At 37.2% G+C, this 25,004-nt stretch overlaps 1 protein-coding gene across 1 annotated transcript in view; it reads right to left on the bottom strand.

The window, feature by feature from the left end:
* The window catches only part of LOC150106277 (cGMP-specific 3',5'-cyclic phosphodiesterase-like), a 474,780-nt gene that overhangs the window by 249,276 nt on the left and 200,500 nt on the right, over nt 1-25,004 (bottom strand). The window contains exon 11 of the mRNA XM_090392969.1: nt 20,488-20,634. Within this exon, the coding sequence (XP_090249095.1) occupies nt 20,488-20,634 (147 nt within the window). The remainder of the gene's footprint in view (nt 1-20,487; nt 20,635-25,004) is intronic.

Here is a 25,004-nt window from a genome sequence, read left to right as displayed (position 1 = left end):
TTCTAAGGCTTTGCTCTTGAATTTTACAACTTAAACATTTACTGTTTTGCACAAACTTGTATGATAATTCCTTGCAGTTAAATACATGGGCTTATATAATATTTCCAATGTTAATACAGAAACTGTTTAGCTTGTTTACGGGTTAAGACCTCTGTAAAAGTAGATGCAAAAAGAGGAAAAATTCTACTGCATCGAATTTTACACAACAGCACATTGGGATGTCAGGTTAGTGAAATGCATTGGGGATTGGCTGTCTGATAGGCATCAGTTGTGTATGAGGGAGCAGTACCAAAGAAACAGAAGGTTAAAAGTGAGACTGATCGAGGGAGGGCACCTACTCTATAACTCTCCGTCTCCACAACTCAGTCCACCAACTCCAATGCCAGGTGAAAGTGACCATGAGGTGATTACTTGGGTGGTTGCCAGCAGTGCAAGGACCCCTGTGAAAAAAGGGTATATGTGGAACTACAAGGGGGGGGTGATTATGAAGAGCTCAGGAGACAGCTAGCAGGTGTAGCATGGAATGAGGAGTTAGCTGGAAAAGAGATCAATGTAGCTTGGGGGATTTTCAAAAAATATTTAGTGGATGCAATGTCTAAATGTATACCACGGGTGAGAAGGTTAAATAAGTTAGGTGTGAGATGGATGAATAAAGAGATTAAGCATGCAATACAGAGAAAAAGGGCATTGTGGAGACAGCATAAGAGAAGTGGAAGTAACCAATTTCATGAGTTCTACAAAGACCAGGCAAGGAGAGTGACTTGGTTGGTGAGAGTAGCTAAAGAGAGGTATGAACAGCAGTTAGCTAATGAAGCTAAAAAGAATCCTAGGGAGTTCTTTCGATATGTAGCCAGCAAAAGAAAGAATGATTATGGAAGGATGACATTGATTGGAGGAAATGGTATAAAGACAGCTGTTGCAGAATGTGTGGTAGAGATACTTAATGAGCAGTTCATAAAGATCTTTCAATCTTGTGAATGTGACTTCATGGAGTGATTAAGAGCAGTTGATGATGGGGAGGAGAGACTGACTGTAAGTGAGCAAGAGGTGTTTGGGAAGTTGAGTAAACTAGATGTAAATAAGGCTGTGGGACTTGATAATATTTCACTGCGTATTCTGAAGGAAAGTGCCAGAGAGTTGATACCTGCCTTGACATATTTTTTTAATATGAGTCTTGCATTTGGTCAAGTACCTAAGGAGGACAAGATTGTGCCACTTCATAAAAGAGGTGATCAAACTCAAGCATCAAACTATAGGCCTATCTGTGTGTCAGGTGTTGTGGTTAAGTTGTTGGAGAAGCTTGTGAGAACTAGGATCCAGAGTTGGGTTGACAACAATGGTATAATCTTTGATGGACAGCATGGATTTGCTAAAGGGAGGTCGTGTTTTAGTAATCTACTTACTTATTACAATAAAGTGACTGCTTCCTTGGACAGAGGAGAAGGATACACAGTAATATATTTGGATTTTGCAAAAGCTTTTGATAGAGTACCTCATGATAAGTTGACAGTCAAACTAGAGCAGATGGGGTTGGATATTAGATTAGTGCATTGGATTGGAGACTGGCTATCTGATAGGTATCAACAAGTTGTGTATGGGGGTGCAATATCCAGAAAAAGGAAAGTCACTAGTGGAGTGCCTCAGGGATCTGTTTTAGGGCCATTACTATTTAACTTGTATATTAATGATATTGGCAAAGATTTGGATGGAGATATTCAGTTGTTTGCAGATGATGCAAAGTTGGGACGAACCATAAAGAGTAGTGAAGATGTTGTGGCCTTGCAAGAAGACTTGAATAAATTGAGTGATTGGGCAAGCAAATGTGGATGTGAGTTCAATGTTGCAAAATGTAAGGTTTTAAAATTTGGAAAACAAAGATGGGATGCAGAATTTATGCTTGGTGAGAATATATTGTTGGAAGTAGAGGAAATAAGAGATCTGGGAGTGATAGTGGATAAGGATCTAAAATTTAGGGGACACATCGCCAAAATTGTGAAGACAACACAAAGACTTCTGGGAATGATGAGGAGGACACTGACGTGTAGAAGTAGGGAGATTCTTGTTCCATTGTATAAGGCTTTGATTAGGCCACACATGGACTATTGTGCCCAGATTTGGTCACCTGGTTTTCAGAAGGATGAAGAGATGTTGGAAAGGGTCCAAAGGCGACTGACTAAGGTAGTTTCTGACATCTGGAATGTCGAGTATGAGGAAAGATTGAAAAGATGTAATTTGCAGAGTCTAGTGGAGAGAAGGAAGAGGGGAGATATGATAGAGACCTACAAGTTGGTAAGGGGTTGTTATAGGATCAATGGTGGAGAAGTTCTACAGAGAATAGTGGGAGATCAGGGGAGAACCAGAGGTCATGCCTGGAAACTGTATAAAGAGGGTGTGAGTAGGGGAGTGAGAGGCAGGTTTTTTTCATGCAGAGTTGTGAATGATTGGAATGCCTTGCCTGAGAGTGTGGTGTCTGCAAGGAGTTTGAATGTGTTTAAGACCCGGTATGATGAGATGTGTGTGAGATAAAAGGACCTCCTAGATGAGTCTTTGACTCCATGAGGTCTTGTTTAATAATAATAATAATAATCTACTGCCCGTCCACCAATGACACTGTCAATGGATTTCAGGGTATATTCAGTTGTTTACAGATATAATGCTGAGAAGGATGATTAGTAATACTGTAGATGTGATAGCTCTTCAATAGGATTTGAATAAACTGGACAAATGAGCAAATGAATGGGAATTTCAGTTTAACCACCTAACTGGCATACGAATCAAATATCAAAAACATATGCTTCATATCCATATTACTTTTTCTATGATATATAAAGGTTATATTGAATTCAATGGACACTTTGCATCCAGGGATTATGGACGTATATAGATGTCCAAGGCCAGTACAGTGGTTAATTCAGCTAAATATAAAGTTATGAAGCTTGAAATACATCAATAGGAGGCCATAGTCTATTGGAGGAACTGTAATGGAGGAAGTGTGAGTGATGATTGATAGAAACCTGATATTCAGGAAACATATTGCAAAGGTGGTGGAGGTAACCCAGAGGATTTACTAAAATAGTGAGGACATTGACCAGCAGAGATGAAAGTTGTCATTTCATTGTATAAAGCCCTGATTAGACTACATCTGGACTATTGTGCTCAAATTTCTTCCCCAGGATTTGAAGGTTATAAATTAACCTTGTAAAGAGTGCAGAGACAATAAAAATTATATCAGGACTCTACAATGTTAGTTATGAGGACAGACTGAGGGAATTTAGACTGCAGAGTTTGACAGAAAGAAGGAGAAATGCTTTGACTGAGACCTTTAAACTGTTGAGAGGTGGTGACAGGGTTGACACTGGGGAGTTCTTTCACTTGGTGGAACACAGGGAAAGAAGTAGTGAGCAAGAGGGTGAGGAGTGGTTCCCTTGCATGGAAGATGGTTGAAAATTGTATATACTGCCTGATAGCCAGTGCATATAATTTATGCAAGGTTGTTTTACTGTGAGAGCACAAACAGTGAATGAGTTCAAGTAGTGGTATGATCCTATGTTTTCTAGGATGGACCTCCCATGATGAGTCTTATGACTCCATGGAGGTCCTGATTCATAATAATAATAATAATATGTTACAGAGAATTAATGCTAATAGTACAACTCTATAATCAGTTGAATGTAATATTCTTTGGAAATCCCTTGCAGAGTATGTTAAGATATTAGAGTAAAATATGGTAGATTGGAATTTGAAGCTTTTGAAGTTATCAAGAAAGATATTATGAAGATGAATTAAACAAAAACCTTTTTTTTTTTTTTTCCAGAAAATAAATCTAATGGGCATGCATTTACAACAAAGGAAAAACAACACATTTTTTCTGTCATATGCAATTGTTTGTAATTCAGAAATAATGCAAAGAATTGAAATGAACTAAAAACACTTTACATTTTTGAAATATTTGTAAATTTTAATTTAGAAGAAGAAAAAAAAAACAAATTTATTAATATTTGAATGGCATTTTATAAAAATTTGGACATTGAATCAAAGCAGAAATTAACCATTTTTTAATATTTGCCAAGAATGAAAATATTAACTATTCAAAATTCATACAAATTAACTGATGAAATTAAATCTTTTATTTCCCCATTGTTGAATGTGTCCTAAGTATATTTCTTAGGATGCCGATATCTAATGCTTCAGGTGAAAAGGTCATTCTATGCTTTAGCCAGAGTGAAGAGCTATTCAGGAAGTTATACTGAGGTTTGGTCTACTGTGAAAGATAACAGAGTAGTAGGAAAGGTTGTCAGTGTGTTGGCGAGGTATGACAATGATGAGTTGTGATGAAGAGCCAAAAATCATGAATGCTTTGCTAGCAGACCTGGGTGAGGAGAAGGGAGTGAAGTTTGTTGATGTATGGCATGTGTTTGAGGAAATAGCAGACCTGGGTGAGGAGAAGGGAGTGAATTTGAGGAAAGAATGAAATTATACAGGATTGATGGATTGCATTTAAATGGCTTTGGAGTGAGTGTACTCGAGAAAGTGTTGCTGGATGAAAGTACAGTGTGTGGAAGTACTGTGTGTGATGCATGCAAGAGATCAGAAAGAAGAGATGAAGGAGAAAAATCAGGAGAGTGGTACTGAAGAGACAGAAATGCTTGACAGTGGAAACAGTAGTAACGTGAGAGATGAAGAGAGAACGGGAATGCAAGAGGAAAGGGAAACGGTGGGGGGGGGGCTCAGATGGACAGGGAGACATGGCATAGGGAGAGTGGATGTTGAAAGTGGCAGTGAATGTGTGTATGAAGATGGAGTATATTGTGATGTAGGTGGGGAAGTTGAAACCGAGCAGATATATGTGTGGTAAGTGGTGATTGGGAAGGTGTGATGGGGGAAAAACACAACAAACACATAGCTTGGATAGGACTGGCTATAGACTTAAAAGTGAACTGCTCTGTTTGTTTACAAATGCCAAGAGTATCAGAAATAAGAGGAATGAAATGGTTTCAGTGATTGAATTTATCTGTCCCAAAATCATTGGAATAAGTGAAATGAAGTTAAATGAAGATATCATAATGGGAATAGAAATGGAAGGATACAGTATTTTTCAAGAGGATAGAAAGGACAAGAAGGGAGGGGGAGGAGGAGTGCTGCTAATGATAGAAGGAGAATTAAATCTACATAAGGAAGACAAGAAAGCTGGAAATAGCGATAATGGATATGAGGCAGTGTGGTGTAATGTGGAGGTTGAGAGGAAGACATATTTAGTTGGATGTTTTGATAGGCTTGGGAATGTGGAAAGTGGCGATGAAGAAATGTATAAACAATCTGGATTAGTGAACAAAGGAAGGGTGATTATTATGGGTGATTTTAACACTATAGACTGGAATGAAGAGATAGCATTTAGAAATAAGAAAAATGAATTTCTTGAGATCTTGAGAAATAACTATCTCAGGCAGCATGTAAAGGAGGGCATGCGAGGATCGAGAGTTCTAGATCTGATCATTTCATCAGAGGATGTAATTGTGCGAAGAGTTTCATACTTTCCTCCAATCAGTGAAAATGATTATGAAGTAATCACCTGTTTTGTGGCTAGTCATATATGCAGCCTCTTGTGAGGAAAGAATATATGTGGAATTATAAGGCTGGATTATGACAAGTTTAGGAGACAGCTTGGAGCTATAACATGGAACGAGGAGTTGAGCAGTGAGGAAATAAATACTGCATGGGAACTGACAAAGAAATACATAAAAGCATCAATGTATGAATGTATTCCAAAGGTCAAAAGGCTGAATAAGGTAGGTGTAAAATGGATAAATGTGGGGCTTAACATAAAATTTGGAAAAATAAAGTACTTTAGGAAGTACAAGATGAATAATGGAAATCTGTCACATGAAGAATATAAAGAACAAGCCAGGAGAGTGACTCAGTTAGTGAGGAAAACAAAAGTAGAGTATGAGCAGAAATTGGCAGATCAGGCAAAGAAAAAACCCTAGAGAGTTTTTGTAGATATGTGGTAAGGAGTAGGTTCTTTGCATAGAGAGTGGTCCACAAGTCCAGACTGTTCACAACCCCATGGTATTTAATGCAATACCATGTGGGTAATGATAAAGAAATGTATAAGCAACTTCAGTTAGCAAACAAGAGAAGGGTGAGTATTGTGGGTGATTGTAATTATGGCAGTATATATTGGAATGAAGTGATAGCATTTGAGAATAAGGAAAATTAATTTCTTGAGAGACAACTATCTTAAGCAGTATGTAAAGGATGGCACACAAGAATCTAGACTTTTAGATCTAATCATTTCATCAGAGGATGTGATTATGAGTTGATTTTCAAACATCCTTTCAGTTGGTGAAAGTAGTCATGAAGCAATCACCTGAGTTGCAACTAACCACATGAAGACATCTGTGAGGAAAGTATATATGTGGAATTACAAGGCTGGTGATTATGAAAAGCTTAGGAGACAGCTTGGAGCTACAGCATGAAATGAGATGTTATGCAGGTGGGAGATAAATGCTACATGGGATCTGACTAAAAGGTATTTAACAACATTAATGTGCAACTGTATTCCAAAGGTCTAAAGACTGAATAAAAGGATTAAGTACGATTAATTCCAATAATGAAACTTCTGTAATTAAATTATATAAAAACAGTGAAAAGTTCCAAATACAAAAAGGCATCCGGCAAGGCGACACCATATCTCCAAAATTATTTACAGCTGCACTAGAGGAAGTCTTTGGAAGCCTTGATTAAGAAACAAAAGGAATAAACATAAATGGAGAAAGGCTGCATCACCTGAAATTTGCAGATGATATTGTCCTAATAGCAGATAATCTTGAATATCTGGAAGAAAGCTAAATCAGCTAAATGAAGCCTCCAAAGTAATTGGATTAAAAATAAATATAGAAAAAACAAAGATAATGATGAATAAATACATAAACCATAGAACTGTCAAAGTTGAAAACCATGAAATATAACAAGTTACTTCATACGTATATTTGGGCCAAATGTTATCCTTTGAGGATTGCCAAAGAAAAGAGATTGAATGAAGAATTCACCTTGGATGGATGGCTTATGGGAAAATGAGAGACATATTCAGAAGTGACATCCCTATGAGTCTAAAAAGGAAAGCTTTCGACCAGTGCATACTTCCTGTCTTAACATACAGAGGAGAAACACTGACTTTAACAGAAGCCCTAAACAAAAAGCTGAGAACAACATCGCATGGAGAGAAGTATGCTAAAAATAGCATTAAGAGATAGGAAGACAAATACCTGGATAAGATCTCAAACAGGTGTCAAGGATATTGCAAAATACATTAAACAGGCTAAGTGGAGATGGGCTGGTCATATTGCCAGATGCAGTGACGAGAGATGAACTAGAAAAACAGAGTGGAGACCAATGAATGGAGCAAGACAAAGAGGAAGACCAAGAAGCAGGTGGAGGGATGAACTGGAACAAATTGCAGGAGTGAGATGGATGGGAGAGGCAGAAAACCATGTGGTCTGGAAAATCATGGGGGAGATCTTCGTCCAGCAGTGGACAGAACCAAAAGGTTGAAGAAGAAGAAGAAGATGTGCGACTATATTCCAAAGGTCTAAAGACTGAATAAAAGGATTAAGTATGAAATTTGGAAAATGAGGATACTGTGGAGGCAGCACAAGAAATAAAATATAAGAACAGCAAAACTTCAGCATGAGCAGAAGTTAACAAATCAGGCCAAGAAAAACCACAGAGTTATTCAGATATGTGGGAAGTAGAAGGAAAATTATTCATCTGATCTCCATAGAGTAAGAATCATAGGAGGTATGCACTATCGCACAGAAAGTTCATCCAACTATGCACTAAACTGATTGAATGTGCCCAACATGCAGACCATACTCAGGCAAAAGTATTCCACTCACCAACCACTCTACATGCAAAGAACCTTCTCCTCACTCCTCTGCTCACACCCTCCTTATACAGTTTCCAGGGGTGGCATTTTGTTCTACCCCATCTCCCATTCTATGAAACATCTCTTCCATGTCAACCTAATAACATCCCCTGCCTAGCTTATATATCTAAACCTATCCTCCCCCTCCTATTCACAAGGCCTTGCAATTTACATTCCACCAATTTATCTTCATACCACACATTCAAAGAACACTCACCACATTTGTGATTTTCTCTGGACTCTTTCTAACATATCATTGTTACAGTGAAAACTCAATGACTAAATCTGTTCACAATAATCCATATGAGGCCTGCTCAAGGCCTTATACAATGGAATCATAACCTTTTTATTTCTGCAGGTCAAGTTCCTCCACAAGTTCCATAGAAATCGTAGCTACAATAGAAGAGAAAAGAGAGGCCAAGATACTTGTAAAAACCAATAAAACAATGAAAAGAATACAGAAAAATACAGAACACTAAAAAATAAAGTTGATAACCTATGCAAAAAAGCCAAAGAATAATGGCGAGAAGAAAAAGCTAAGAAATGCCAAGAAGCATACCAACAAAACAACCTAAAAGTCTTCCATTACACTATAAGAGAAATTACAAAGGAATTCTCAGCAAAAGCAGTAACAATGATAAACAACAAGATGACTGAAACCGGGAATATTGAAGATATAAGAAAAATCTGGTCAAACCATTCTAAGACTATCTTAATGCCAACAATAGAAGAAAATAATGACCACCCAAAAATTTTACAAGAAGTTAGATACACAATAAAACAGATGAAAAACAATAAAGCACCACAGTTCAGTATGGATAGTATCAATGCCTGGACGGCATTGATACCATCTCTACTGAACAGAACTGTGGTCATATGGAGGCAGCACATCAGTAGAATATTTAACAACCCTATTCAATAAAATACTACAAACAGGAGAGCTCCCAGATGACTGGAGAACTTGAAAGATCATCCGAATATACAAGAAAGGAGACAAAAGAGACTGCAGAAATTACAGACCAATCAATTTACAACCACACCTATAAAATATTTGTAAGAATTATACAAAATAGATTAAAAAACACCTATGAAGAACTGATAGGCATAGAACAAGCTGGTTTCTGAGGAAAGTATTCAACAATAGACCATATTTTCACATTGCACCAACTAGCAGAGCTCAGCTGGGAAGACCATAAAGACGTTAAGACAAATGCAATAATTAAAAAGGACACACTCACAACAGAACCCATAGAGATCCAAAAAGGAGTAATGCAAGGATGACCATTATTCCCATGCCTATTCAACATATATATAGACAAAGTTGTAAAGAAGGCAATAGACAATGAGCCTGGAATGTCAATGTCAATGGTTTAAACATAAATAATATCAAATATGCAGATGATCTCATCCTTATTGCAAGAACCCCAAATGAACTACAAAGGTTGATAAATAAGCTAAACGAAACCTGTAAAACATATGGCATGACAATAAATATACAAAAGACAAAAGTGATGAAAATAGGGAGGAACAGAGCTACCATCTCAGCCACCCTAAATGGAACAAATAGAACAAGTAGACAACTTCATATATCTGGGATCAAAACTAACAGAAACAATAGATGAACTCAAAACAATCAAACACAGAATAGTGATAGGACGGACCACCATGGGAAAATTACAGAAAATCTGGAAAACAAACAAGATATCTAAGCAAGCCAAAATCAAATTATATGAATCAATAATTCTCATCTCTGGAGAAGAAGCGTGGAGAGTTAAGAAAAGAGAGGAGAAAAAACTGCTGGCATTTGAAATGAAATGCTTAAGAAAAATAAACAGAACAATCCCATATTGTTTCATAGCCGAATAAGAAACTCAAAGAGTTTTGCCGAATATAGAAACTATATAAAGTTCGGCAAGTCCAAGCGTAAGCAAATACCTGGATAGTGCAACACCTGACCCATTTGGTAGTGCAACACTGAGGCAACTCATAGTAAGGGTGGAGCAAGCTCCCATCACTATTCTTGGTATTTACCCATAATGTGAAACCCAGCTCCTAGGAGCTGGGTTACTGTTCTACATTATGAGAGAAGGTCACTACCCAGACCGGTTTCAACCTTTATTGAGGTCTCATCAGTGAGTAGGTAGACCTAGTAATACCAAGTTTGTAGCGAGCTCTTGGAGAAAGTAGTGAGGGACCATATACAGCATTGGGCAGATGAGGGTAATGTTATCCGTGAGAGTCAACATGGATTTGTGAAAGGGCACTCTAGTTTTAGCAATATGCTAGCCTTTTATAATAAAGTTACAAGAACATTAGATGAGGGAAAGGCATATACTGAAATTTTCTTAGACTTAGCGAAGGCATTTGACAGGGTGCCACATGATAAGCTGATATTTAAGTTGCAGAACATGGGTCTGGATGTCAGATTGGTCAACTGGATTCAGGATTAGATGTCTGATAGGTATCACAGAGTTGTGTATGGTGGAGCAATTTCAAGGAGGCAGAGGGTTACAAGTGGGGTCCCACAGGGCTCAGTACTAGGACCTATATTGTTTAACCTTTATATCAATGACAATGCCAGTGGATTGCAAGGGGATATTCAGTTGTTTGCGGATAATGCGAAGCTGGGAAGGATTATTAGTAATAGTGCAGATGTGGTAGCCCTGCAAGAGGATTTGTATAAGCTAGGCAGATGGGCAAATGAATGGGGGTGTCAGTTTAATGCAGCAAAACGTAAGGTCTTGAGGTTTGGGAAACATCAGTGGGATGAAGCATACTCTATGGGAGGAGTTGTGCTGGAGGAAGTAGGGGAGACAAGTGATCTGGGGTTGATGGTTGATAGAAACCTGAAGTTTAGGGGACATATTGCAAAGGTGGTGAAGGTAACACAGAGGATTGCTGCAATTATGAGAAGGACACTGACCTGCAGAGATAAGAGGGTTATCATTCCATTGTATAAGTCTCTGATCAGACCACACTTAGACTATTGTTCTCAGATTTCGTCCCCAGGATTTCAAGGGGATAAGTTAACAATAGCAATATGCTAGATTGGAAAGGGTACAAAGACGGATGACAAAGATGGTTTCAGGACTGTACAATTTTGGTTATGAGGATCGGTTGAGGGAATGTGGACTGCAGAGTTTGGTGGATAGAAGGAGGAGAGGTGATATGATTGGGACTTTTAAACTGTTGACACTGGGGAGTTCTTTTGCTTGGTTGAACAGTGGGAAGGAGCGATGACAAGAGGCCATCCCTGGAAGTTACAAAAGGAAACTGTGAGCAAGAGGGTGAGGAGTGGTTTCTTTGCATGGAGGATTGTTGAACCGTGGAATGCATTGCCTGATGGAGTGGTGAGAGTGAGAACGTTAAATGAGTTCAAGGAGTGGTATGATAGACTGTGTTTCTTAGAGGGGACCTCCCCTCGATGAGTCTTGATAGACTTTGTGTTTCTTATGAAGGACCTCCCACGATGAGTCTTTTGACTACATGGAGGCCTGAATAATAATAATAATAACTTACATACCCTACTATGAGAATTGCCAAGAAGGTGTCCTAATAAATTATTAATTATATGAAGAGCCAAAGGCTTCAATTCGGCGGCATGAACTTCAATTCGGCAACATGAACTTAAGTTCATGTCGCTGAATTGAAGCCTTTGGCTCTTCATATAATTAATAATTTATTAGAACACCTTCTTGGCAATTCTCATAGTAGGGTATGTAAGTTCTGTTCGCTACAAACTTGGTATTACTAGGTCTACCTACTCACTGATGAGACCTCAATAAAGGTTGAAACCGGTCTGGGTAGCGACCTTCTCACATAATGGAGAACAGTAATACAGCTCCTAGGAGCTGGGTTTCACATTATGGATAAATACCAAGAATAGTGATCGGAGCTTGCTCCACTCTTACTATGAGTTGCCTCAGTGTTTCACTACCAAATGGGTCAGGTGTTGCACTATCCAGGTATTTGCTTACGCTTGGACATGCTGAACTTTATATAGTTTCTTATTCGGCTATGAAACAATATGGGATGTAAGATGTAATATCCCTTAACTTAAATAAATAGAACAAGTTGGACAGAAAAAAAAAACAAACAGCACAGTCAGACAAGAATGATTGTATGAGCCTGAAATCAATGTCAATGGTTTAAGCATAAATAATATCAAATATGCAGATGATCTCGCCCTTATTGCAAGAACCCCAAATGAACTACAAAGGTTGATAAACAAGCTGATAAAAAGACAATAATAGAAAAAATTAGAAAATAACAACTGAGATGGTTTGGCAACACTGTATGCATGGATGCAGACAGACTTCCTAACGTCTTAATAAAACTTTTCCAATTGAAAAAAGAAGACCCAGAAGACCAGGAATTACCTGGCTGAAATTAATAAAGAACATCTCAGGATGCAGAACATATAAGGAACTTTATCAAACAGCAAGGAATAGAGAAGACGGGAAGATATTGCTCAAGAGAAGACTCAACCCGTCTTAGACAGAAGAGAAGAAGAGAAGTTCCTCCACATCGTTGTCATTATCCAGTGTGATGACTTCACAAGTTGTGCATTCTAGTTCCTGAATTCATAGAATCTATTATTATTATAGTTATATAATTATTAATATATAATTATCTATTATAGAATCTATATCCAATTTTGCATCATCTGCAAATAGCTACATATCACCAGTTTAGCTCATTCAATATCAGTAATATACAAACTAGACAACAATGGCCCCAAATACAGACCCCCTGTGGCCACTCATTCAAGACACTGCATCCCCATATACAACTTTCTGAAACCTATCTGACAGCCAGCTGCCTATTCAACTCACTAGTTTGTTATCCAATCCCATTTCTTTCAGTTTATTTAACAGCTTGTCATGTGGCAATCTATCAAAAGCTTTTGCAAAATCTCTGATAACCACAGAGAATAATGCTGATATCAACCCATTTCTCTATCCTACTCCTTACCAATCTCTCCAGTACATCCACCACAACTCCAGATATACAGACTGGCCTATCATTTTCACCCATAGCCTTATCATTACCTTTATGCAGTGGAACAATTTTACTTTCTTTCCACTCCCTTGGAACCTGTGCTGTTATAAGACTCATAAAACAGGCATGCCAATGTTACTGCCAATTCCCTGGAACATTTCCTTAAGATGTGTGGTGATATGTCATCAAATTCTATCGCCTTACTGATATCAAGGTTATTTCCTCAAATACCTCCTGCTCAATCACAATTAAGCTTTCCTCTCCTATGTCCACTACACTTGAGTTTCTCATGATTTCACCCTTATAAATTTATCACTGAATACCTCAACAATGTCTTCTGCAGCAGTTACCATTATATCACTTTCATCCATTAATTTGTTACCAGTGGTAACATGTACTTTATACTAACTATCACCATAATGGGATAGTTAGTAAAAAGCATCAGGATAGTGGTGGGTCTGAGAGGCTTTTGCACTTTATGTACACAAATGGCAGGAGCATTTGAAACAAGGAGGAGGAATTTCTGGCATTGGTTGGCTCATCCTGGCCAAATGTTATTGGTAGCAGAAGATGATATAGTTAGTGGGATAAAATGTGAAGGGTATAGTGTGTTCAGGGAAGATAGAGAGAAAAGAATGGGGGGGGGGGGGGGTTGTTACCAATGAGAGTCGATGAACTGCAACCAAAGAGAGTAGAATTTGAACTGCAGCCCAATGAAAATAGCACATCTGAGGCTATCTGGTGTGAGAATGAGGTCATCAGAATAAAATATATAGTTGAATGCTGCTATAGACTAGGGTATGGAAAAGATGATGGAGATAGTATGCATCAACAAAGAGACTCAATGAGAGGAAGACAGGTGATTATTATGGGGGATTTCAACTATGGGAACATAGATTGGAAGGAGGAGAGGACACATAAGAGGAAGGAAATGGATTTTATGCAGTTGTTACGGTACAATTACCTGAGACAGCATGTAATGGAACATACTAGGAGTTCGAGCGTGCTCGATCCAGTAATTGCATGTGAGAATTTGTCTATAATGAATATGACCCAAGTTGCCACCAATTGGTGAGAGTGATCATATGATCTTGACCTGGGAGGTGGCTAAATGTGTGGAATTTTCAGTTAATGAACACAGTGAACACAGCAGTGGGATTGGATGGTATACCAGCTCAAGCTTTACATGAAGCAACGAGGGAATTGTCAATGCCCTTGATCATACTGTTTAACACGTTCGCTGCCAACTACGAGTATACTCTTAGTTGGTAAACCAGCTACACAAGCCAGCTACGAGTATACTCGTATGACACTTACAGCCGGCTATGAGATTACTGTACTGACCTTGAAGAAGTGAAAATGCTTGGCTTGTAGAGCTAGCATCAAAACTGCGTATTCTCATAGATGGTATATGCTCTGCACAAGCCAACTACGAGTATACTCTTATGATGCTTACCGCCGGCAACGAGATTACCGTACTGACCTTGAAGAAGTGAAATTGCTCGGCGTAGGGGAACAGATTATGCCAAAGTGGCGTGGCAGTGAACGTGTTAATCTAAGTCTCAGCTCTGGGTTAGTCAGGGGGAAGGGAAGATAGTTCCATTGCATAAAGGAGGCTCCAAGACTGATGTAACAAATTACCAACTGAGCAGCATATCAGGAGGTGTCATGTTATTTCATGACATCTCCAAGGAATATTAAAGACTCATTGAGGTAGGGCACCTACTCTATGACTCCGTCTCCACCACTTAATCCACCAACTATAGCAAAACTGCTACTACCATCATCAGAAGTTGTTGGCAAAGCAAAAATGGGATACTGTATTGGGCAACATGGTCATGCTTCAGTAACATTTTATAATACAATGACAGCTGAGTTGAATAAAGGTAATGGGTTTACAGTGATACAGCTAGACTTTAACTCCCTATCTACTAACACTCCCAAGTCTCTGGCTTTGTCAGTTTTTGCAAAGACCTTTGACAGGATACCACATGGAATTCTAATCAGATTGTTGAGATGGACGGGAGAGTGGTTGATAGAGAGATATCAGAGAGTAGTTTATTCAGGAGTAGAGTCCAAAAGAAAGCATGTGACTTGTGGAATGCCACAGAGTTCTGTTCTTGGACTGCTACAGTTTAATTGGTTCATTAACAATATAGGAAAGGATCTGAGAAGAACTGATCAATTATGATGCAAAGTTGGGTAGAGCAACAGTTAATAGATCATGCCAAAATTTTGCAGGATGATTTGGATAGATTGGCAGACTAGGCAAAGGAGAATGGATGTCAGTTTAATGTGGCAAAGTGTAAGGTTATGCATTTTGAGGTGAAATGATTACCAGCTGTATGCTAAATTGGTGGAACAGTACTCCAGGAAACTGACAAAGCCAGAGACTTGGGAGTGTTAATAGATAGGGAGTTAAAGTTTAGGGGGGCACATAGCAAGAGTGGCTTAAGCAGCTCATCAGATCACTTGGCTACTGAAGAATATGAGCAGAGCTAATATATATATATATATATATATATATATATATAGCTAGCTGCAATCTAGGTGATCACTTCATGATCACTCTCACTACCTGTAGGAAAATGCAAAATCCCACTCACAATTTCATTCTCTGATAAGATCCCATCTTAACTACTGCGCACAGATCTGAGCACTTGGGTTTCTTGGTGATGAGGAGGTGGAGAGGATCCAGAGGCAAGTGACCAAGATGGTAGCAGGTCTATGGAATGAATCTTACAAGAACAGGTTGAGATTTGTGGGTTACAGAAACTGGTTGATAGGAAGAAAAGGGGTGATATGATTGAGATATACAAATTACTGAGGGGTTTTTATAAAATTAATTCAGAGGATTTTCAGAACAGGTATGTTTGTGGGAGAACTAGGGGCCTTCCATGGAAACTGAGCAAGAGTGTAGTTAGCAAGGGTGTTAGAACTAGGTTTCTTCTTGGAGAGTGGTGAATGAGTGGAATAGGTTGCCAGTCTGTTGTGGATGCCATGAGTTCAAAGCAAAGAATGACTGATACTGCATAAATATTGGTCAGTTCTTGACATGATGTTTAGGGCCTCTCTTGATGAGTCTAAGGACTCCTTGGAGTTGCCCGTAATAATAACAACATCATCTTGCCATAATCATTCTTCCTTCTACTTGCCACATTTCTAAAAAACTTGAGGATTATCATCACTTGATTTGCTTATTTCTGCTCATACTGCACTTCTGTTGTCCTTACTGAGTGACTCTCCTAGCTTGTTCTTTATAGTCTTCATGTAACTGATTATTACCATTAGTTATCTTGTACTGTCTCCAAAGTGCCTTCTTCCAGATTTCTATACTCCAAGCTGTCTTTTAAGCTTTTCATAATCACCAGCCTTGTACTTCCACATATATCCTATTTTCACAGAAGTCTGCATACAGCTAGCTGCAATCTAGGTGATCACTTCATGACCACTCTCACTACCTGAAGGAAAATGCAAAACCCCACTCACAATTTCATCCTCTCAAGAAATGATCAGATCTAAAACTTTTAATACTTGCATGCCCTCCTTTACATGCTGCCTCAGATAGCTATCTCTCAAGAATTCCATTTTCCTTATTCCCAAATTCTATCTCTTCATTCCAGTCTATACTGCCATAATTAAAACCATCCATAATAATTACCTTCTTTGTTCACTAACTCCCAAGTTGTTTATATATTTCTTCAGCTCCACACTGCCTCATAATCATTGCCACTATTTCCATCTTTCATGTCTGCCTTGTGTGGACATAATTCCCTGCTATCATTAGTAACACTTCTTCTTCCTACTTGTCCTTTCTATCCTCATGAAAAACACTGCATATTACCATTTCTATTAGGATATCATCTTCATTCAACTATGTTTCACTTATTCCAACAAGTTTAGGAAAACTATTTCCATCTTTCATGTCTGCCTTGTGTGGACATAATTCCCTGCTATCATTAGTAACACTTCTTCTTCCTACTTGTCCTTTCTATCCTCATGAAAAACACTGCATATTACCATTTCTATTAGGATATCATCTTCATTCAACTATGTTTCACTTATTCCAACAAGTTTAGGAAAAATTAAATTCAATCAATGAAACAATTTCATATTCCTTATTTCTGATATTCCTGGCATTTATAAATAAATACAACAGTTTACTTTTAGGTCTATAACCAGTCCTACCCAAGCACTTGTTGGTTGTAATTTCCCACCACACCTGCCCTTGCACAATCACCTTTATTACTGCTTACCACGTATATCTGCTGAGTCTCAGCTTCCTCACTCACATCCCAATCTATTCTATTTCTATGCTGATCATCCCCATACATACATTCACTACTACTTCCAACATTCACTCTCCCTATGCCACATCTCCTGTCTGCTCAGGCTTCCCTGCTTGTTTTGCATTCCTGTTCTCTCTTCATCTCTCACGTTACTACTGTTTCCATTGCCAAGCACTTCTGTCTCTTCAATACCACTCTCCCGATCTTTCACTTCATCTCTTACTTCTGATATCTTGCTTGCATCACACACTGTGCTTCAATCTAGCAACACTTTCTCCAGCACACTCACTCCAAAGCCATCCAAATGCAGCCCATCACATTTCTATATTTCCATTCTTCCTTCAAATACATGCCAAACATTCACAACCTGTAATCCCTTCTCCTGACAGCTTCACTAGCATACCATTTAATGATTCTGGCTCTCTGTCTCAACACATTCATACCTCATCAGCACACTGACAACCTTTCCAACTATATCTGTTATCTTTCACTCTTCTCAATAACCTTTTAATATTCACCCTTACATTCTCCTTATGTCCACTTAAATCATTTTTTCCCACAATCACCACTAATCTCTTGGTCATTTCCTCTTCAAGTTCAAAGCATGAATTATCTTGCTCATTCTCCCTCCTGGATAGCATATGGATTCTCATTAAACAATCCTCTAACAATGAAATCTCTATACACTGCTATTCTCAAATCACTCGTCACCTCTTTTACCCCTTTTTCTTTCATTCTGTTGTTTTGCACGCTTTCGTTTGTTTCCACTAAATGTCTAATGTCACTTTGCATATTTCTCATTTCATTTTTCTTAACTGTTTCATCAAATCTTGCATTCTGACAATTTCACTCTCTCTCACTCCTATAGCCTTGCTAACTCTTGTTCTGCCACAGCTCACTTAGTTTCCTCATTTATATATACTTCCTTTTGCTTCTACATTCCCACATTCTTTCACTCCCTCACTCGCTAGCTTTCATTCCATTTCTGTGTTTTTCACTTATGAAATCTTTTATTTCTGCAGCCTGTTTTGCATTTGCTAACTCAGAGTCTAATAAAATATCACACTTCCTACAAATCCATACTTTTTCTCATCTCCTGTTCAGTCTCTCCATAAACACATCTCTCACATTTTGTCACACATACGTATTTCACTCACGATATCGAACCATTTTTGAAAAATCTATGTCATTAATGACACTTGATTTTTGCAGTCTCTATGAGACTTCTTCCACAAAACTGAAAAACATAAGATCTAATCCTTCATCTTTGCATTTTTTTTACCTGTTTTTACCTAATTCGTTATTTACTTTTTTTTCTAAGGTGAACTGGATTTGGGATAAAGTGCATTTAATTTGGAAAGAAACTGCTGTAACTCTCAGAGAAAGAGCCATTCAAAATTGCAAAAATATCATTCACAATTCTAAACTAATGCATAGGTCTAGATGAAATGTTATCCAAGATATGTTGTTCAGAGTGTTCCATGAAGAAGTTGGCAATAGTAGAAGAAGCAGGACTGCCCATGGCTGTTGATTCAATTTGCATATTTTTTTTTTTAAAGGAGAATTAACCAGAATGTATTTCAAAATCAAATAGCTCAACAATATCTAATGGAAATAATATCCAATATTCCTTTATCTTCCACCTGAAGGAATATAATATAATATTGGATAAAGGATTAAATAAGAATATAATTTCTTAGCATCTTTAATTTAAATTGGACGCAACATACAAATTTTTACAGATTCCCACTCCTCCTGTCGTATCATATCATTCTCTGAAGATGAGCCTAGACCTTCCATGGCTTGAATATGTATAGAAAGGCTTAGGTGCTGTTGATTATTCATAATAGAGCTTCACAAACCAAAAAAAGGAAAAAATACATTTATTTACTTGCTACAATTTTACCAGTTTTCTACCCATCATCTTCAGAGCACAATTATAACAATGACACACACACAGCACCAAACTATAAATATGGAAAACAATTCTAACTGTAACTGAAACTGAATTAATGTCCTTAAGTGGTGTCCACTACAGGCACAATAACCCTGAGTTGATTCAGAGAAGACAGGCTATCAGGTCTCAAAAATGATGGTTAATTAATGCAACCATGCATGTTGATGTGGAGAGAATGCTTCACAGCTGAGGCTGATTCTAAAAATATCCTCTCAGACCTGTAATGACTTTATGTAGCATTTATGTTTTCCTCTAGATACTAAGGAGGTAATTGAACACCACTCCCACTATATTCATTCCTGAAGATATTTTCAGGTGCAAACTTTGTTTGCTCTCACTGGGATAAAGGATTAAACTAAATTTATTATAGTCTAACCTAGTGAAAAATAAACTTTCAACATCTTTCTCTAAATCCAGAGTAATTTAATAAAAAAAAAGGTGGCAAACCTTTTGGCAACTCCTATAGGTAAAGATGACCTTTGCTACTGCTTCTGCCTGGTATCTCCAACTCTGGGCTTGGCTCCCACTGAAGAGACCTCAATAAAGGTCGAAACTAGTCTGGGTAGTGGCCAATCCCTTAATGCATAACAGTATACATATCCACAAGGAGATGTGTTTTGCATTATGGGAGATACTGGGATAGAAGTGTTGGTAGCTTGCTCCACCTTTGCTATGAGTTGCCTGGTGTTGTACTACTTACCCAGGTAAGTTAGTACAACACTATATTCAGTCCTGAAGATATTTTCAGGCGCAAAATTTGTTTGTTCTCACTGGGATAAAGGATTAAACTAAATTTATTATAAGGAGGTAATTATCCCTAAGTAATGCCATAAACCTTGCTAAAACAAGAAGAAAAGAGAAAACACGCACACACAAACTCAAGAGTGGGTTCATCATGAAAATTATGGAAACTACAGTGTTAGAGTAAAACTTCAGTTTAATACAAACCAAAATAAACACTCGACGTTTCGACCATCACATTAAGGTTACTAATCCCCCCCCGGTATAATATTAGATTTGCTTATGAATAAATCAGATGGTCATAGGATACAGATGCTGAAGTTCATGTGGGGATTTTACTAGAATAATACAAAAAAGAAAAGTAGAAGGAGAGACTAGCCATCCCTGGAAGTTGCATAAGAGAATGATAAGTGAAGAAGTACTATGTAGTACATTTTTAAACATGGAGTGTGGAGGAAAAGTGAAATGTGTTGCAAGTATAAAGAGAATAAGTAAGGTAGATATAGTGTTTAATTCATGGAAATCTATTGTTAATAACAATCAAGAAGTACTCTGAGTTTTTTTGTTTTTTTTACCTGATATGGAATGTGAAATTGTACTATGAGATCAAGTTCTATAAACATACGAAGGGCTGCTTTAGAAGTATCATCATCCATCAGAGTAAAATCACTGAAGTCAAATTTGTACAAACTGAAATCTTCAGCTGATGGAACTGTAGAATGCTGGAATGGAAAAATGGAAATATACACATGGCTTAACTATCTTGTTAATCAGCATCATATATTCTAAATTATCTATAATCTAAGACAAACCTTTCTTTCTTTCTCTGTATATATAAAACCTACTCATACAGACAGCTACATTCACAAACTCTCCCACCACCCCTCTCAACAATATAGCTTTATTAAAACTCTAATCAATAGAGCCCACAATCTTTGTTCCAGTGAAACCGCCCTTTCAACTGAACTCAAACACATACACAACACCTTCCTTTCCAATGGCTACAGTGATTACAGAATTAAAAAAAATAATCAATTCCTTCCCCATTCCCTGACCATCTCTTCAGAAGGACTTCAGAAATGCTATCACCATACCTTACAGCCGTGGCACATCAGAAAAAATAGCCAGGTCATTAAAAAAGTACAATCTCCATACAGCATTTAAGCCCCACCATAAACTTACTACCCTTATCCATTCCACCAAAGATAGGATCCCTCCTCTCTCAGTGTCGGGAGTACATAGTTTCCAGCTTACAGGAACAGGGTACACTAAAGAGTACCCTGTCCCTGTAAGCTGGCTTACTTCGTACAGACAGGCAGATCAGCTACCATCCGGTTAGAAGAACACAAATCATATATCTGAAATCACGATTATGGTCAATCTGGCCTTGCAGACCATGTTTTGGATACAACCTACAGGATCTCCTGGAAACAAACCACCATGCTCCACCATAGTAAATTCAAAAAAGAAAGACTGTTTTCTGAATCTGCATCTGCACTCAGGAATCAACCCAATTTAAACAAATACAGTTGCATAAAACTTCCCAAAATTTGGGAAACATTAATTATCAGAGATCCCTCTTTACATCCTAGGCCACACCACCTAGATAGGATTTTAGTTTCACTCACTTGTTTTACTTATCATTGTATTGTTTTTGTGTGTGTTGTTACAAAAAGCTATTTGTAATCCCTGAAGATGTCTCTGTGACTGAAACGAAATATTGGAAGTATTAAAATTAATTTTAATCCTTTCTCAGTGCTGATAATATTCCATTAAACCTCCAACATGAATCTAAGACAAAGTTTCTTTTTCAATGTTAAATTATATGAAACTTCCCTCCTTGTATGTGTAGGTTACCTGATCATTTCCCATCTTACTGTGCTAAGCTGTGGTCTCTGTTGGTTAAAATAACCTAGCTTCATTAAAACCTAATTAAGGTTATGATAGTGACTTAAACCTAATTACATAGCTTGCCATTTGATGATTATTAGTTTGTATTCTCTGGCCAGATTAGGAAAAACTATTTCCCAACCTCAGAATGAGATTGTATAACTCACTTTCAACTAAAAGCTGTTACCAAGGTTCTCTGTATCCTAGACAGGATTCAAAATCCAGTTCTCTCCAACCAAAGGACATTGTTATTACCAACTAAACTAAGACCTATATATATGTGTGTGTTTTAACAAAAAAAACTTATGACTATATAGTCAAATGATAAAATAGAAAATAACTAATTTATTTCCAAAGGCACTACTGGTCTCATCTTTCTATAAGACTTCATCAGGTGCATAATACATAGAAGAGAAGAGAAAAAAAAAGATAAATAAAAACATTACTTGGGTACATCACTAAAGTTCTAAATTATCAATGAATTGTTATTCTCATGCACACTAACATATTTATTATTATTAAAAGAGACCTCCAGGGGGTTAGGAATTCATCGACGGAGGACATACTATCTGCATCAACTGTCATACTTGTTTGTGAGTTCATTCACACTACATGCACACAACATCAGCTTTCCAATGCATTCCAATCACACACCATTCTGAGAGAAAAATCTAGCCAGCTTGGAAGTTGAGAATGAATGCTGTCAACAGCATTCATTCTCAACTTCCAAGGATGCCCTCTCATCCTTTCCCTACTCTCTACAAAATGAAATTCTGTATGACCCTTTCAGAAGTTTATAATTCGATCACATTACCCATCATTCTCCGGTCTGCTAGTGTTATCAGCCTACAAATTCTTAATTTGTCTTCATGATTTGCATTCCACAATCCTGATATCATGGTGATCCTGATACTCGCCACTGTATCAGGATTACCATGGAAACCAGGAGACCAGATCTGTGCACAATAGCCTGAGTGAAGTCTTATGAAGGCCTTGTAAAGGTTTGTTTCAGCATTGCAATTATTTTCCTAGTTGTATTTACAATTTATTCTATGAGCCGTAAACTTCAACTTCCTGTCTACTAAAACTCAAAAATCCTTAACCTGATCAGTCTTTTTCTAGCACAATCCCACCAATATAATGCAGCATTGGATATCTTATCACACCAAAGTGCATGACCTTACATTTATTAACATTGAACTGAGCCATTTTCCCATGCCCACATGTGAAACTGTGATGATTTATGACACACTAATGAATATACTTATATTTACTATATACTGTGTACATGATGGCCCAGTTGATATATTTCTATCAGAGCTAAATAATGTCCTAAAGACCTTAAAACACGATGATGTCATACTAGTGGGGGATATAAATTTGGATTTATATAAGAATAATAGCAAATCTGAATAATATAAAAATATATTATCTACACATGAGTTTCTTACATACATTGATGGCAATAAGAGCGAAGCAAACAACTCAGTAAGCTGTATTGATCATAATACATAAGAAACAAAATGGCCGATGAGGCATCCTCCACAATCTGTTTTAGCAAAATAACAGATCATCACTCTGTACTGTTGAATTTATCATTACCTAATAGTGTTGATATGAACTGTGCAGGTAGTCATGAGAAATTCTAAATTGGCACCAATCATAATAAATTTGAGAATTAAATAAAAAGTTATCAAAAGCCTCAAAATGATCTATTAGATTCAAATCAGTTATATCAGGAATTTATCAAAATGGTAACATGTGCAGATAGAAAATTGCAATATTACAAAAAAGTTACTGTGCAAAAGGATGTTTACACAAGCTGGATAACACATGAAATATGATAAAAAAAATAAAATATAAGGATGAAAGAAAAGTTCTATTATAAGTATAGGAATAATCCCTACAATTTAATGTTTGAACATGACTATAAAAATTTTGATAAACTATTAAAGGAAAAAATAAAGCATGCAAAAGAACAATTTCTCTCAACAAAATTTCTTTCTTGTATGAATGATAAAAGTAAAGAATTGGGGTGGGTTAACATGATCCAGCAATCCCTCGATCAATGTCCCCGATTAGAGCATTTTCGATTAGTGCGTCATTTTTTTTTCAATACCCAAATTCGATTGGTGCGCCTATATACATCTTAAAAATAAATGTTTTGATCTATACATTTTTTATGGCTAACTATTTTAAAAAATCACTCACCAGGATGAAATAAATTAGTTACCGATTTGAAGCATTTTATTGTAAAACAAAGTTATTTTTTAATGGCATACTACACTATTTCCATGTACACTATGTTCCAAATTTACTGCCAACATTTATGTCGTCTGCTTTACATGGCATTTTGCTGATCACACTCGTGCAATTGTTTTGCTTACTTTTTTATTTTAAATTATTTTCCTAACCTTTAATCATGAGTAAAAGAATTAGCGAGCAAAAAATAGAAGTGTTAAAATGATTCGAAAAGTAATCTGATTGGAAGAAAAACTTGAAATAATAAAGAAAAATTAACAAGGCGAGTCCAGAGCAAAGATAGGACAAGAACACAAAAATGTGTGAATCAACTGCTGAGTACAGAGAAAGGTAAGGCTGCTTCAAGTTCATCATGCATGCACTCAAAATCAAAGTATTATAATGATTGAATTAGAGAGACGTCTTTTTACATGGATTGAAGATTGCAACCAAAAACGGATCCTGCTAAACACTGGCCTTATTAAATCAAAAGCATTGTCTCTTTGTAACCTGGAAAGAAAGGGCTATCAATGATGGAAAAGAAGAATTCCAAGTTAGTGCTGGGTGATTTGAACATTTCAACAAGAGAAGTAGCCTACATAGTGTTCTAATCACAGGTGATAATAACGACATAAGGATATCTCCTTATCTGCAATTGCAGATAAGGAGATATCCAGAGATTTTGAAGAAAATTGTGTAAGAAGGTGACTATTGTGATCAACAAATATTTAATGTCATTGAAACTGGCCTTTTTTTGGAAGCGAATGCCTTCCAAGACTTTTCTAACCAAATCAGAGTAATCTCAGCCAGGTTATAAAGTCGAAAAGTCGAATGAAATTACTGCTAGCAATATGCGAGCCGTTTGGAAGCACATTCTTCCACATTGTGCAAATATTTTAGAGGCTTTTCAAATGAATCTAAGTTAATTAAATCTCATTCTGAGAAGTTGAGTGATTCTGAC

This window comes from Typopeltis vanoorti, chromosome 5 (assembly GCF_054136105.1).
Source record: "Typopeltis vanoorti isolate ZY-2024b chromosome 5, IOZ_Tvanoo_1.0, whole genome shotgun sequence".
NCBI lineage: Eukaryota > Metazoa > Arthropoda > Arachnida > Uropygi > Thelyphonidae > Typopeltis > Typopeltis vanoorti.
Note: the sequence above shows the minus strand (reverse complement) of the source record. Positions and strands in the feature narration are given on the sequence as shown.